The following is a 14,657-nucleotide window of genomic DNA, read 5'->3' on the forward strand; positions in this document are numbered from 1 at the left end:
GAGTAATAACTATGAAAATTTTTGCAAGCAGTTACCATCAATCCAAAAACATAAAGGTTGATGCTGCAACTAGTTTGAAATAGAAAAATGTTGTATTTGTCACCAACCTTTCCGAAGCCTGTTGGTTTGTGGTAAAAGCCTGATTGTACAACAGAGAACTTCCCAAGGAGACATGACTGATTTATTAAAGTCTGATAGCATTGGCATGCACTCGTTTGAATATCATTTACCTCAGAACATACACCTGAGCTGAGTTTGAACTTCTGATACCCACCTGATCTTTCAGAGTCCTCAGATTTATGTTAGATGTGCCAAAAACCGCACTTCATTTCTTATCAGTACTTCTCAAGATGAGACTCAGTAATGAACAGAATCCAGTTTTCCAATTTTGAACTTTTTTTCATAAATCTGAGGTCTTTTGGTGGAAAGACAGTACTTTCTTTGAGCTTTCTATGATATTGGAAACATTCTCCATTTGAATTCAGCCTGCGACAATTCTTAGAACAACGTGAACGTCCCTTTGACGTCCAGAGAATTGGGATCATGTCAGTGTAGCTACATAGAAAGCTCAGACTCCAAACTTTTCTATTCTTTTGTTTCTGGCTGACATGCAATGTCAGGAGACAAGGCTTCCTAACGGCCAGCCGTGCCCTTTTGTTTATATAAAAAAAACGAAAAAATCAGGCACAGATGTGGGGCATTCATATAAATAATTCAAGGCTTTATCATTCATTTAAGTCCAAGACTGTTTTTGCACAACAAAGGCAGAGTGTTAGTTTATATAACCTTGTCCTCTGACTTCACAGGAAAGCCTGTGTACACTGTCCATGCAACCTTTTCAAAGTGAACACTGCATGGTCAGGTAGACTTCATAACACTTATTGACTGTTATAAATGTTTACGTCTTTTTATTTTCAAATGCATCCAATATTTGTATTTAAAAAAATTAGCTTAATCTCATTCATTTTCATCAATTGATTGATCTTTTTTTTTTTTTTTAATAAATTTTGAAATGCATTTGAAAATGTCCCGAATATTTAGTGTATCAGATAAAGAAGAAGACCTACGTGTCTGTGGAGTTTCTGCAGAGATCTCATTGGTGTAAGCTCCAACTCCGTGTTTACTACGAGCAGCCAGCCGAAACGTATACGTAGTGAAGGGTTTCAACTCCTTCAGTAGATATGTTGTTGTCGGCTCAAAGCTGATCCTTTTCTGTGAAAACAAAGTTCAGTATTGTCTTAAACTCAATACAGACATTGTGTCTTTTGACATAATCTGCCTGGACAATAGTTACCTCCTCCTTGTCATCTCTCTTCCTGTATATAAGGTCATATCCGGTGACTTGGTTTTCTTGTCCAGTCTGTGCTGGGGCATTCCATGAAAGTAAAATACTCGTTTCTGATTTGGCTTCTCCTTTGAAGTCGGTCGGCTGGGAGGGAACTGTAATTGGAGTGAAAAGATGATTTCATTACCCTCCACATCATGAACTACTTATTCTCTCACACATGCACAGATGCCACTTAGTGGTTAGGCTTTTGCAACAGTGTCTGCATTGTGTCTCAGAGGAACAACAGGCATTCTGTCTAATGATCACTGCATGCTGAAAATAAAGCTTGACTCGGTTATAACGGTAAAACAAATTTTCCTTCTTGGGAAAGCCAGTTGTCGTTTCATCTAGCAGCCATAATATGTTTGTGTGTGTTTACAGCTCTGGTTAACTGTAACACAGTAATGAGGTTCAGTAGCTGCAGAAAGTTTAATTGTGGTGTCAGAACTTTGATATCTACACCATGAAAGAGGAACCCACCTCCAGTCTTGGCAATGATTTGAAGGTCTGGGGACAGAGGTCCATCGCCTACTGAGGTGTAGGCCAAAACCTTGATGTAGTAGGTCTTGTTTGGGATGAGGCCCTGGATGGTGACAAAGTTTGACCCTCGGACTATCTGCTTCTCCCAGACGTTGACATGCTGGGTGGCATCCATGGTGTAGTAGACTCTGTAGCCCATGATCTGTCCGTTAGCCTCCTCTGGTTCATCCCACTGGATGACAGCCGTGGTGGCGCTCATCATGTGCCCCCGGACCTGCCTTGGAGCTGTGCTGGGTGCCTGCTCTGCTGTTTTGGCCTCAATGCTTTCGCTCGGTGGCCCCCGGCCAATGTTGTTTACCGCTACCACCCGGAACTCATAGTCAGAGTAGGGGCTTAGGCCCCCAACGCTGTACCTTGTGGTGGCTACTCCATCAATCTCCTTATACGAGTCCTCCGAGTACTTAGACTTGTGTTGGATAATGTAGTAGGAAACAGGTTCAGGATTTCCAGAGTCCCAGGTCAGTGTGATGCTGGTGGCTGTGCGCTCAGTCACTACAGGAATGCCAGGAGCCTTAGGCAATGCTGTAAAGATGCACAAATATTACTAAAAATGCTAAACATGCAGCTGTGTTTCACATGTATTTATTAAGCCATAGAACTTTATTTGTACCTTGTATTGATAAGATTCATTTACCAGACTGTGCACATGAATTTGATAATACACAGCAAATAGGTGGGTAGTCTTAATATTTTTTTTTTCACTCTACTGGTTTACATTTGTGGATGTGGACAAAAAAATGGTACATAAGAATGAATGTGTATGATTAAAGGCTTGTTGTTCAGCATTTAGTTGTCATTAATCTTAGATTTCCCAGTGTTTATCACTTTAATAATTAAACAGGTAAATTTATGGCTTTAATTCTGCACACCGTGGAACAAGGCAGAAGATATCAGGGCAATACATTGTATTTATATGCCATCTGAAGTATGCTTCTGGGGGAGCTTCTGCCAGACTGTTATATTGTGACTAATATCTCTATGTTATGTCTCGGAAAAACAAAGCCGAGTGTGTGTGTGTGTGTGTGTGTGTGTGCGCGCTTGTGTGTTTGCTGGAGCCTGTCCCTTGTGTGCACGTGAATACGGCGACACCAATCTGGGATATCTTTCTGGTACGCCGCAGTGTAGATATGATTACACTCAGATAAGTACCATGTCTACAGAGAACACCAAACAACACTCAGGACGTTTCACCTCCTCCCCACCTCTTGCTGGCAGAAACGGTGAGCTTGTGCTTCTGCAGCTCTCCTGCTGAGAGATAAGCACTTCACTATATTCTCAATCTGGCATCTAATGCACAGAGGCGGGTGCCAGGGCTTGTCTAAAGCTTTAAGGAATCCTCTACAGATGACTTAACGTGGCAGTGAGAGCTAAATAAGTTTCTTTAAAGCACTGCTCAGATAGTTTAGTAATAACAAACACTAAAGAGAACAGATTTTTAGGATTTGAAACATATTTAGAGTCCAGAAAAAATGGCACCTTTTACTGTTATCTGTGCCACAGCTTCTATCACCCCAAGGGTCGACATGGCCACACAGGTGTAGTTGGCCGACTGCCGGACGTCTGTGAGCTCCAAGACATTCCGTCCAATAGGCATGTCGTCCTCCGGCGTCAGGTCCTCTGCGCCCAGCATCCACTTGACATATGGCATGGGAGAGCCCACTGCCACACATGTGATATTGACACTGCCGCCTGGCATGATCTCATTGTCTGTAGGTGGAATGGAGAATCGTGGTGGCACCCGGCGAACTGGAAAAAGACAAAACACAGCGTGAAAATAGAGCAGAAGGTGGCGCTTGGTTCTCCTCAAAGAAGAAGCGACCGAGTGTTTAATATTTACACAGTATTTAATAAGAATATTAACAGAATGTTAAAGATTAATCGTTGCAGAAAAATGAAATTTATGATTTGGTTAAGAAATGACATTGGATCCAAGACACGACACAAGCACCATGCACAAAATACTGCAGAACCATCAGATATACAGAACCGCACAAGGCGCTGGAGAGTCAACAGCACTCTGCAGTTGTATAGAAACAACTTTAAGGCTGCACTCTTCCAGCTGATGTGAGATAATGTGCCGCATCACATTCTCACATCACACAGACATATAGATAATACACTAAAGAAGTTGCACACGCAACAAAGAGAAATGATGAAGTTTTTTTTGTGCTTTCCAGGCTGAAAAAAAGCTTGTGCTGTCAAATGCTATGCATTCACACTTTGGATTAACGTAAACAGTGATAGCCTGGTCATTAAAAATAAACTATAGCGATACTCTCATACCTCTACAATCCCTTTTATGTACAAGTCTTGGAAGATTAAGAAGCTCGCTAAGCTTTGTGCTAGCTGACTTTTAGCGTAAACAATGGCATGAAGATGGATGAGGAACTTCTAAAAATTGGTTTTACACTGAGCCACTCAGCTTAGGTGAAGCGTGTTCTATATATGAGTACATACATTCTTCATGCAGGTAAAATCTCAAGTTTATTTTAGAGGAACAGTTGAGCCCCCTGCTATGCCACTTTCTACAAATCAGCCTATTGCTGTGCAAAATCAGGAGAATTAACTGATGCTAATTCAAGCTCAACAATAGAACAGCAAGCCTCTAAGTGCAGTTTAACAATAACGGCTGAAGAGGTCATTTATGTTGAGAGGTCTAATATTCAAAAAGTGTGTTAAATCTGAAACATTTGAGTGAATGCCATTCATTTCATAAGAGAGATAACTTACTTTTATTGACCTCATTCACACTGTAAGCAATTACAGGAGCAACTTTTTAAAACTATGTAGACCATAGATACTTTTATGTTCTACATTTGCTTCTCTTTTAGCATGCAACGTCTACATAAAATGTTACAGCAAATAAGATGCATATCATTTGACAGCACAAGAAGATACACATTCCAAAAAAAAAAGTTTTCTCAAAAACAAAGTTCTAAAAATACAGTTTTATAGAAAAGAAAGATACACTTGTCGGTAAACTTAAATGTGTAACATCCATAATACACATGGGCGGCTTCAAGGCCTTTCGGAGGAGAAGAGGAGTCCATCATGCAAACAAGGGCGAGACAAGAGGGAGTCGGGGGGATGTAGGAGGGCTGCGGGATCAGAGGAAGGATCAGAGGGAAGACGTGCTTTCACACTGTGCAAATGGAGGGGTTACTCTGATAGAATATGCTAAAGATCTTGGGGAGAGGAAGCAACAACATGTTAGGACAAAGGGTGATGTATGTCTTCAGGTTGAATTAGTGAGGATTACTACACAAAAACAATCAGATTTAAGGGTTTAATCATAAGGGATGCAGACAGGGGGAACTGCTCTAAACTTCAAATTAAAAGGAAAGTCAGTGTTACTGCTCATTGGCTTAAATGACATTCAGCATTCTGTCAGCTCGGTTTAGTTTGCTCATTAAATTCTTTAGTGAACCTTGAACTGTCACTTTTTTAATACTTGAATTGATTGCCCATCTTCTGTGCAAACAGCTTCCTGTGAGTTTAAACTATTTATTCGTGCAGGTATTTGCTGTGTTTGACTGCAGCACAAGCATGCCCTTCCTTCTGCCTGATATTAATTGACAAAGCCCATTCTGTGGAGCAGACTGCAGCTCTCCAGAGAGGAAATCTAGGGGAACTGCTTGCATTATTAAATACAACGTTTCTTTCACTCAATATTTAATTAATATCCAATTGGATCTCGCTCCCCACAGACATAACATTATCCCGCTCATTTGAATATCATTACATTTGTCAAGTCGTGTGGATAACGCTCTAAATACATCACTCTTTAAGGACTTCCTGTGCAGAAACATCCTCTTGCGAGGAAGTGTGTAATCTCTAGAGGCCGAGATTGTTTTTACAGCTTTGACGCTCGACTTTAGTGCCAATTTCAACAAAGGATAGATTTTACTTTAACATACAGTATTTATCGGTGAGAAACTTCAGTTGGAGAAAGCGCCACAGGGGATTTTTGAAGCCTAGATGACTAAACATGGGGAGAAATTCAGCACCGTCATGACGCAGAGCTGCATCCGTGTAGACAGCAGCTATTAGTTCCACAAGCAGAAACACTTTATTTGGGTGGTTTTCTTACCCTTTTGACCTGTTGTGCTGTTAGTCATCAAAAAAAAAAACAAAAAAACAGCAGGAACACTGACAGGGTAGAAGCTGTGTGGGAGGGGGGGGGTGACTAGTTCAAACACTAACAGGTGACCATGCAAATAGACCGTCGGACAGATACAAATATCGTCCCTACCCACCCCATCTCAGGATGCAAACATGCACCACCTATCAGACAGTCAAGCATTCTGACAAGGACCAGGGGCATTCTCAATGGGAACATGAACATTGGATGTGCAACATAGATATTGATAGAAAATGGAAGATTAAAAAAATAAATAAAGGCATCTGCGCGTTTAACTTGATGACTGTAAAGATGTTTTTATTTAATGGAAAAAAAGGAAAGAAAAGAATCAACTTCTGTTTTGTGTTGTGTTCAAAAAGTAAAAACACACCAACCTTCTCGCAGCTCTGAGGGATGTAGGGAATTTGATGCAGAATAAAATGAAATAAGGAAAGGAGAAAAACAAGGGAAACACAGAGAGTAAAAAGGCCATGTTTAAGGTGTTCAAATGCTTAAACAATTCGAAGGACCTTCAGTCTCAGAGGTGCAGGGAGCCCCTTACAAAATAAAAGCTTGAGAAATAATGTACCCAAGCCATGTTATAGCTTTAAATTATCAATCATTATTAGCTGTATGGATCTAGATGGTAGCTGAAGATTTCAAAATTTCACATTTTGTAGCAAACAAATCAGTCGCTACGTCTCACATATGCAATTAATTTTTTCTACAATTTCATTGTGAGTAACAAAAGTAATGTGATTAAAGGCGTCCTTCTGATGTTGATCAATGGGTATAGAAAGGATCTGTGCACTGCCGGGGAAAGAGTCAGGACTAATGGAGGAGGTGCTGTCCATTTGCCACCTCCAACAATCAGGTTTTAAAAGCAATTAGTAGATAAACACAGCAAGCAGTCTAGTTACTGGTGTTAGACTCAGGATAATCAAGAGGAAAGGACCAGAGAGACATAACAGAGAAGATACTGTAGGTTCAATTCAGTGCAGGTAAATGAAAACAAACAAAAAAGAACCAAGAATAAACAGAAATAATTCATACTTACAATGGCCTCACAGGAAAATGGCCCCTGTGGACTTTGTTTGGCTAATTCAAATATTCCTCATGAACTTTAAAGAAACTGTTACATAATGTTTGACCCAGGCATGCTGGCATCACCATCACGTGTTTCCTACCTCTGACATATAGATTAGCCGGGGCAGAGTAGCGGGTTCCATCGTTGTTGGTCGCCACACATTCATACTTCCCCTGGTCAGACTCTTCGCTCTGCTCTATCTGGAGGGCTCCTGGGTGGGAATAGCAAACGGGGTGGCAAAGTATTTTTGGTTAAATGTCTGTTTAAGTGCAAAAGTAACAAAAAATAAATAAATGGAAGTTAAATAATAATACGGTAATAATAAAAAAAGAAATACACAAGTTTATTTTTGGCCTCAAGGACGCCAACATTGGCCCCCTCCATTTCTAGTTCTGCTTTGTCCTTTCAAGCCTTGGACAGTTTGAGGACAGTGGTATTATATCCAGTAAAGTACATGAATCACTACATTATTCTATTTGTTAAAATAAACATATAGCGACTCTGCTGCATTTTAACAGTCTAATTTACTGACTGAATAAACTGTAGTATAGGGGCGAATTCAGGCCCCTTACAGTGGACCATTGTTTATTGTGGGGAAAAACAAAACAAACAACAAAAACATGTTAATAGTGATTTTTTTTTAACAATTCAATTCTAAAAATCTGAAGGATATAATGCTTATTCTTGCTCATAAGTGCATTGCTTTAGTGTGCTAATGCTAGTCTGCTAACAACCTAATGTAGCAATAATGCCCCCTCTTGCGAACTAATGCCTGGAGGAAATCTGTTGTTTTTGTTCCCATTAATCACTGTACATGTTTTTCCCCCCAATATAATGTCCAATGGTTGTCCACCAGAAGGAGCAGGACTTGGTCTCGCTACAGATGATTGCTAGTTACAACTCATAATCATGCAAGACGTTGGAATACAAATATATTGTTTCCTTTAAAAGGCCTAAATTAACACAAGAAAAAAAAATAATACACTGTCAACCAAATCCAAAAATAAAAAAAAAAGAAAAAAAAATCTAATTTATCTTCTGTCTCTAATGTATTTACCTTATTGATGTCATCTTTTAGAGAAAAAAAGCCTGATTACTAAAAACACTCATCCTAGCGCCAATGAAAAATAAGTCATAGTTTCACTTTGTAGAACAGGGACAAGCCCGTCAATAAACAACATGTCACTGGACTGGTCAATATGGGGATGAGTGATACTGCTTTAGGGAAACATGGATCAAACAAAAGAGGTTTACAGTATAAGAAAGCAGCATAACAAGGGAAGACAATTGAAAGAAAGAAATTTAGGTATGATTTTTAGCATATTCAATCACAGATCTGGTGTAATATTCAGCCTACAGTGTAATTTGGGACTTCATCTAGATGAAGTGGCTTTTAAAAAAAAAGTGCAGCGCATACAAAAATAGAAAAATGCTGCTCAGATATCTGGAAAAAATGTCATTGAAGTATTATGTAAGGCAAAACCAACATATAACCCTCTGTAACAAAAGTTTGGACATGCAAATCTTAGCAAGAAATGTATGTCGACACAACTTACAACCTTCTGACAACCCTTAGCTGAAAAATAAAATGCAATTGTATTAGAAGACAAAATTCAAAATATCGGCCTGAGCCGACAAGAAGGCAACCAACCACTGCTTTAGCTTGTGAAAGCTACAAAAGACACCCATAAAAATCCACCAATGGGATCAGCAGTGTGGTGTCACATGACCCAGGGGAAAAATGGCTTTATGCACCAACAACTCTCCAGCTCCATGTCACACGGCAAAAATGAGCCAATCAGGTCCTCGCCAGACTCTACTGTTTGCCTTCCCCAAACCCTGAAGAAAAAAAGTCAAAAAGTAAAATAGTCTCCAAACCCAAGAAAAGTAAGAAAAATAGGTGAAAGAGGAAAAAAAGCACCGTAGAAACTTTATCAAAAAAGTGGTTGTTTGGGCTTTTTTGTAGAGGTACAGGAGAGGAAAGCAAATAGAAGAAATGGAAAAAAAAATAGTTTGCAAAGATAGAAAGAATTCTTTGGGAGAAAAAAGCAGAGTAGAGGCAATGTTGTCTTCAGCATGCCTGCGTGATTCCACAGCATCTGTGCATATTTTTAGTGCTGAACAAGAACAGCTAAGGGGGAAAAATGCTTGGTTGTTTTAGTTGGACAAAAAGAGGGACACATGATTCGCTATGGCCAAAAAGAAAACAAAAATGAACGTAAAAATATAGTTTGAAAAAATAATTGTCATTGGATATGCTTATTTGAGCCAGGGCAAGCATATCACAACTGTGTGAGCTAAACAGGCTCTTAGAAATAAGAAGACAAAGGAGGAAAATAAAGCATAGACAAAAAAAGATGGAATACAAATTTAGTCAACGAAACAGGACAAATAAGAAGGAAGGTCCATATGAACGAAATGGGATTCGGTCTTGGTAAACAGGACAAAAATGGAGGCGATTCAAGTGAATGGATGAGTTGACAGCAAGAATGAATTTGTATTATTTTCATTCTGTGAACGTCAGTTCAGCACTCTTACCTCTTATTGGTGTACCACCTGGGTGGATAATATGAATGCAAATAAGATTAGAAAGAAGAAGCATTAGTACGAGTAGATAGAGGCTGGGGGCTTTGGAAGAAGAATCAAATTAGATTTAACAGGGTACGTAAATAAAGGTACTACAGGAAAGAGAGAGAGGAGAGAGAGAGAGAGAATACTGTACTCTACTGGCAAAGAAAGACAGGATTCATCATAGAAAAATCATAGGTCAGAGAGAAGTACATTGATGTACCACGGGGAGGTGCCATTTTGGATGTGGCTTCTGAAGACCATCTACTGAAGGGAAAGACTTTCAGGACTTTGTGTTTGAGAGCAGAGATATTTAAAGAAAATAAAAATAAATAAATACTTGTGAACCCTTTGCTTGACCTGAGCTAATGGCAGAGCTGGTCACCTCCCTAAAAGAAATACCTAAGGTGCTGGTGTTAAGTGAGCAAGTGGTGGGTCAGTGAGTGAGTAACAGACATGTGAGGACAGATCATTACCCAGGTCAGTATATGACAACACTAAGCTAGAGTTTGGTGATTATAACCTCCAGATAAGGTGGCAGTGGTAGGACACTTGGACACCGTGGGGTGAGGAAAAAGTGTATGTCTGTGTGTGTCTCTAGTAGTGATCCCTGACACTAAACTACATGTTAGTAAAATGCATGCCATGCTTTTTAATAGTTGTTGGAACATGGAAATTAGTGGGAGTGATGTGTGCTTTAGAGCTAAGCACTTACCAAAGGATTCTGTAGATTTAAAAATATAGAGAGAAGAAAGACAGCATAAGAATATGATTATATTCTTTCTGTAAGTTTAGTTAACAAGGTTTCGTTTATCAACTCTACGTGAATCAAAAGTCGCACGTTAGAAATAAGGGTTAACTCTACACAGATCTGTTGAAAACATGTCAGCAAGGAAGTAAAGGTTAACACGATGATTTAAAAAAAGGACAGCTGTGAAGTCTGAAGACAGGTGGTCAAACACAAAGACTTAAAATTTAAGTGTTTATTAGCTGGCACATACAGGTTTAGAAAATTCTCTAAGATATATCTTAGGGGGGTGCGTCACAGGCAAATGAACACAAAGCTAAACATTAAAGCAGGGACTGTAAAGTCAAATAATCAAAGGGGTAAGGGAGAAGCTTTATGAAGTTTTTACGCACTACTGTGGCTGATTAGAATCCAGAATTAAATGTTTTTAAAGCAAGTATCTATTCAAAAGAGGATTGAGTCGTCTGCTTTGGAGAGTACAATTTCGACAAATCCACAAGAGCGATGATTAATTTGCGATTCTGCATGTTTTCCTATTTTAAAATCATGTGCAGATTCAGAATGAAGCCGAATGCTGAATATTAATTAAAAAGGACATGAAGAAAATGGTTCTAAAGTAAAAAAAAAAATACACTGCACCAATGCAGCAGAAAGGAAATCAACACACACACACACAAAAGAAGTCCGTTGTAAAAAGACACAGCAGTGAGCGATGAGGGCAGAATTTAGGGAAGAAGCCAGCAAAACACAGAAGGGGGGGGGGGGGGGGGGGGGGTAGGAGAGGGGGGGGCAATCCCAACAGCCTATGACAACACTGGAAGACAAAGGGAGACGCACACATATAGACAACACACACCGGGGTGTACAGAGAGTTGAGGACAGGAAATAGTAGAAACAATGCCATTACCTACAAAATTAAAAGCCAAATGAGAAGTTAAATCATGGGAGGAAGAAGAGGATGAAAGAACAATAGGGGGGAGCAGATCAGGTAGAAGGAAAAACAAGACTCCCTGTTTGTCAATTAAGTTTTCAGCAGAGGAAACCTACCTGATCTGAGCTGTTTAATGCGTCCATTGTTGTTAGTGGTGTTGACAGGGAGGAAGTCTTTGAACCAGGAGATGTCTGGGTCGGGGTTGCCGCTGGCGGCACAGAGCATGGTGGCGGTGCGCGTTCGCTCCACCACTTTCAACTGCGGGCCCATGTCTATGGTGGGGAAACCAGGGGGCAGCTGGTCCTCTGGAAATAGGTTTAGAAACATTGCAGCAAAGGTCAGAGCGAAACATGTCAGGGGTCTTCATCAAACCATGTGCTATAGTGGGGGGGGGGGGGGGGGGGGGGGAGTGAGCCAGGAGACTGAAGAAGAGAGGGAGGGAAAGTAAGGATCAGCAGGAGAAATAGATGTGTTTGTAAGCAATAATTATTTTTCAAATTGTGGCATTTAAAATGTTCCTGTACCAATGTTTTATATTGACAAGGACAAAAAAATGACAAAAAGTGAAAGATGACAAAAGCAACAGACATCTCAGAGTAATTATGTGTATTGAATCTATATTTTCCCCTTATATTTCAATTAAAGCCAGTCCACGGAAGCCACAGGAAGCAGCCGGTTAGCTTAGCATAAACACTGGAAATCTGTGTTTTTCCTCTATTGTAGTGATCAGTTCACACTGTACATGTATGAGAACGCTGGGATTGATGTCAGATTGTACATTTAAATGGAGATGGTAAATCTCAGGCCCTGCTGGTGCTAGGGTGGCTCAGGTGGCTTCCGCCCACATGGGTGTGACCACCTCATCTGACTCCTCTGTATGCAGAGGAGCAGCAGTTAGCATTAAATTAGCTCATAATTAACTCTATTAAACAGATATGAGAGTAAAGAAAACAATATATTCTCCAGCATGTCACACTATTTTATTAGTTCTTTTTTTGTTTTTTAAGAAAAGATAAAAAGATCTGGCTAAACATGTATTCAGGAACTGTGCAGCTCTGATGTTCTTTGATGGCGGCAGGTGGCTTTGCTGTGTTGTACGAGCTGTCTTGTTCCTGTCTGCGTCTCAGCTTTCTGACTGAACAAGGGCGGGCTGCATCTTGCCGCCGTTTGTGATGTGAAAGAAGATAACGTGCCCTACACTTTGCTTCAAATGTGTTCTTTTAGCAAAACAAAGAAAATCAAAGGCGGGAGCAGCTGTGTCTAAAGCTCAACGCTCTGAACAGGAAGCATTTCCAGCTCGTAGCATGTGATGCTCTTTGAAAGGGTGCAGATTGGAGTATTCCGCACAACGAAAGATTAACATCTGCAAAAAAAAAAAAAAAAAAAAAAATGTCAGCGTCTCTGTGTTCACCTGCAAAACAAGACCTGCTCACTGTGAATGCCGATGTGGTTTACATGCAGCTTTAAGTTTTCCCTCCCCTGCTGTGATATGGCTAATTAGTGTCTTCTGTTGCTTCCGTAAACGGCACCTTTTTTGGAAACTATTTCTTCATTAAATTTTCATGAGGCGACATCAGTCTGGAAACAGCTTTGAGATGCCATAGCCCGCGCACAGCCAAACGACAATTATGGCTGCCTTCCAACAATGCTTTTGGGTATCTGGCATGAGAACCCACCTCCATGGATAAATCTTCTCAGAAATAGACCGTATTACAAATGAGTGACTTCAGCTCGAACTGCAAAACTTTCCAATGCAACTTTGTGTCCCCGCCTGAACTCATGTGCGATTGTTTGTCACACAGCAATTCTGTGGCACTTTAAATTGCTTTCATAAATTTCTAATCATATATAGTGCATCTTTAAAAGTACTGTTTTTTGGCAGTTATGTGATATACAAGATATCTTGGCCTGTGCATCTCTCACACGGAGTGCAATATATGTTATCTTTATCCCTTTCAATGTCCATTAAGGTAATGAGAGATGCCCCAACTTTACTCTTGTTAAAAGTTAGTAGGTGGCTGGCGTTGTGTGTGCCAGTTGTTGGCAAACAAAATGCTCCTCATTAAAACAGCAAGCACTTTCCCTCAGTCACACAGTGGCCATAGTTAATTCACATCATCATCAGTTACAGCAGGGAAGTGAAGCTGAAGGACACCAAATAATTCAGAATAAAAATGCACAATGTGCACAAACTGTGCATATGATCAGTTACATAAGCTTCCAATCAATGCATAGTTATATGGAATGCATATACATGGATTTAGTAAAAGGTTTGGACACATACTTATGTTCAGGGTTCATAAAAAAAAGCTTGGTCCTAACCACTTATCTTTTCTAAAAGCAGCCTGTTAACAGCTATCAAGAAATGAAAGAGTAGTTTAATGTGTGGACCCACACAGCTCATTCAAACGGAGAAAGACAGCAACGGAGGGGGGAAATGAATTAATTGTAAGGTAGCTCCTGTCCAAACTCCCTCCAGTCTGTTCAAGGTCGAACAGACAATTAGTTGATTCTACAGTGAGTCCAAAGTATAACTGATCAAACACAATAGCCAGGAGCGAGCCTAGGAGCACGGATGCGTGTTGAATGTTGTAATTGAACGTGACAATCCATGCGAAGAAAAAAAGCAACTTTGGCAAAATTGCAATGTAATTTAAACCAGGGTGCTCAAGAGATCATAATTTAGCCGTCTTTTAACACGCCAAAAAAAACGCAAAGTTCTCAGGGCCCAGTTTTTCACCTCTGAGGGGACAGCACTGTATTCTCTTTAGATTAATGATGAAGCCTGGGCCAATGAGTTAATGAGGTATCTCTAGTTACATGCACGCCAAAGTTTTGAGAAGGAGCTCAGCAGTGGCCATTTTGATGACACCACAAGTTCAAAAGAAGGGATTTGTTAATGAAAGCACCTTTGACTACAAATCCATCACTCACTCACCGCTGGCTCGTCTCTATCTCGCATCACTCACTGACATCGTGAAATAATATGTAAAAAATGAGGCGAGGTCAAAGGAGCCCAGGGCACTTTATCCAAACCCTCCTCCTATAGAATGAGTGTTACATGACGCTGGCCTGTAACTCCAGCGCAGGCAGCTGATATGACTCCAGGCAGTGCATTTAAAATTAATGATCTGTTACAAAGGTTTCTGGCCTTTTGAATGCATTCTTACTCAGCCCAGAAATATAATTTACAGCTGCTTCATGGACTCATCTGGAATGGCCACAAAATCATGACATCAACACAGAAGTATCACAAAACTTTTTTCTCACATAGAATTTGACAAATAGATACAAAAAAAAGAAAGTATTCCGATGATCTCAAGCAGCCTGCAACTT

General features: G+C 40.2%; 1 protein-coding gene across 27 annotated transcripts in view; it reads right to left on the reverse strand.

Annotated features, from left to right (window-relative positions):
- LOC114450587 (receptor-type tyrosine-protein phosphatase delta) overlaps positions 1 to 14,657 on the reverse strand; it is a 112,721-nt gene that overhangs the window by 30,801 nt on the left and 67,263 nt on the right. For 11 of the 27 annotated variants that reach the window (XM_028428711.1, XM_028428714.1, XM_028428694.1 and 8 more), the window contains exons 5-13: positions 11,438 to 11,626; positions 10,358 to 10,366; positions 9,613 to 9,630; positions 7,175 to 7,285; positions 6,383 to 6,394; positions 3,344 to 3,613; positions 1,808 to 2,389; positions 1,295 to 1,440; positions 1,068 to 1,212 (exon numbers count right to left, since the gene is read on the reverse strand). In XM_028428711.1, coding sequence (XP_028284512.1) covers positions 1,068 to 1,212; positions 1,295 to 1,440; positions 1,808 to 2,389; positions 3,344 to 3,613; positions 6,383 to 6,394; positions 7,175 to 7,285; positions 9,613 to 9,630; positions 10,358 to 10,366; positions 11,438 to 11,626 — 1,482 coding nt within the window. The remainder of the gene's footprint in view (positions 1 to 1,067; positions 1,213 to 1,294; positions 1,441 to 1,807; positions 2,390 to 3,343; positions 3,614 to 6,382; positions 6,395 to 7,174; positions 7,286 to 9,612; positions 9,631 to 10,357; positions 10,367 to 11,437; positions 11,627 to 14,657) is intronic. The other 16 variants (XM_028428713.1, XM_028428712.1, XM_028428708.1 and 13 more) reach the window with 5 other exon arrangements.

Source organism: Parambassis ranga, chromosome 18 (genome assembly GCF_900634625.1).
Source record: "Parambassis ranga chromosome 18, fParRan2.1, whole genome shotgun sequence".
Taxonomy (NCBI): domain Eukaryota; kingdom Metazoa; phylum Chordata; class Actinopteri; family Ambassidae; genus Parambassis; species Parambassis ranga.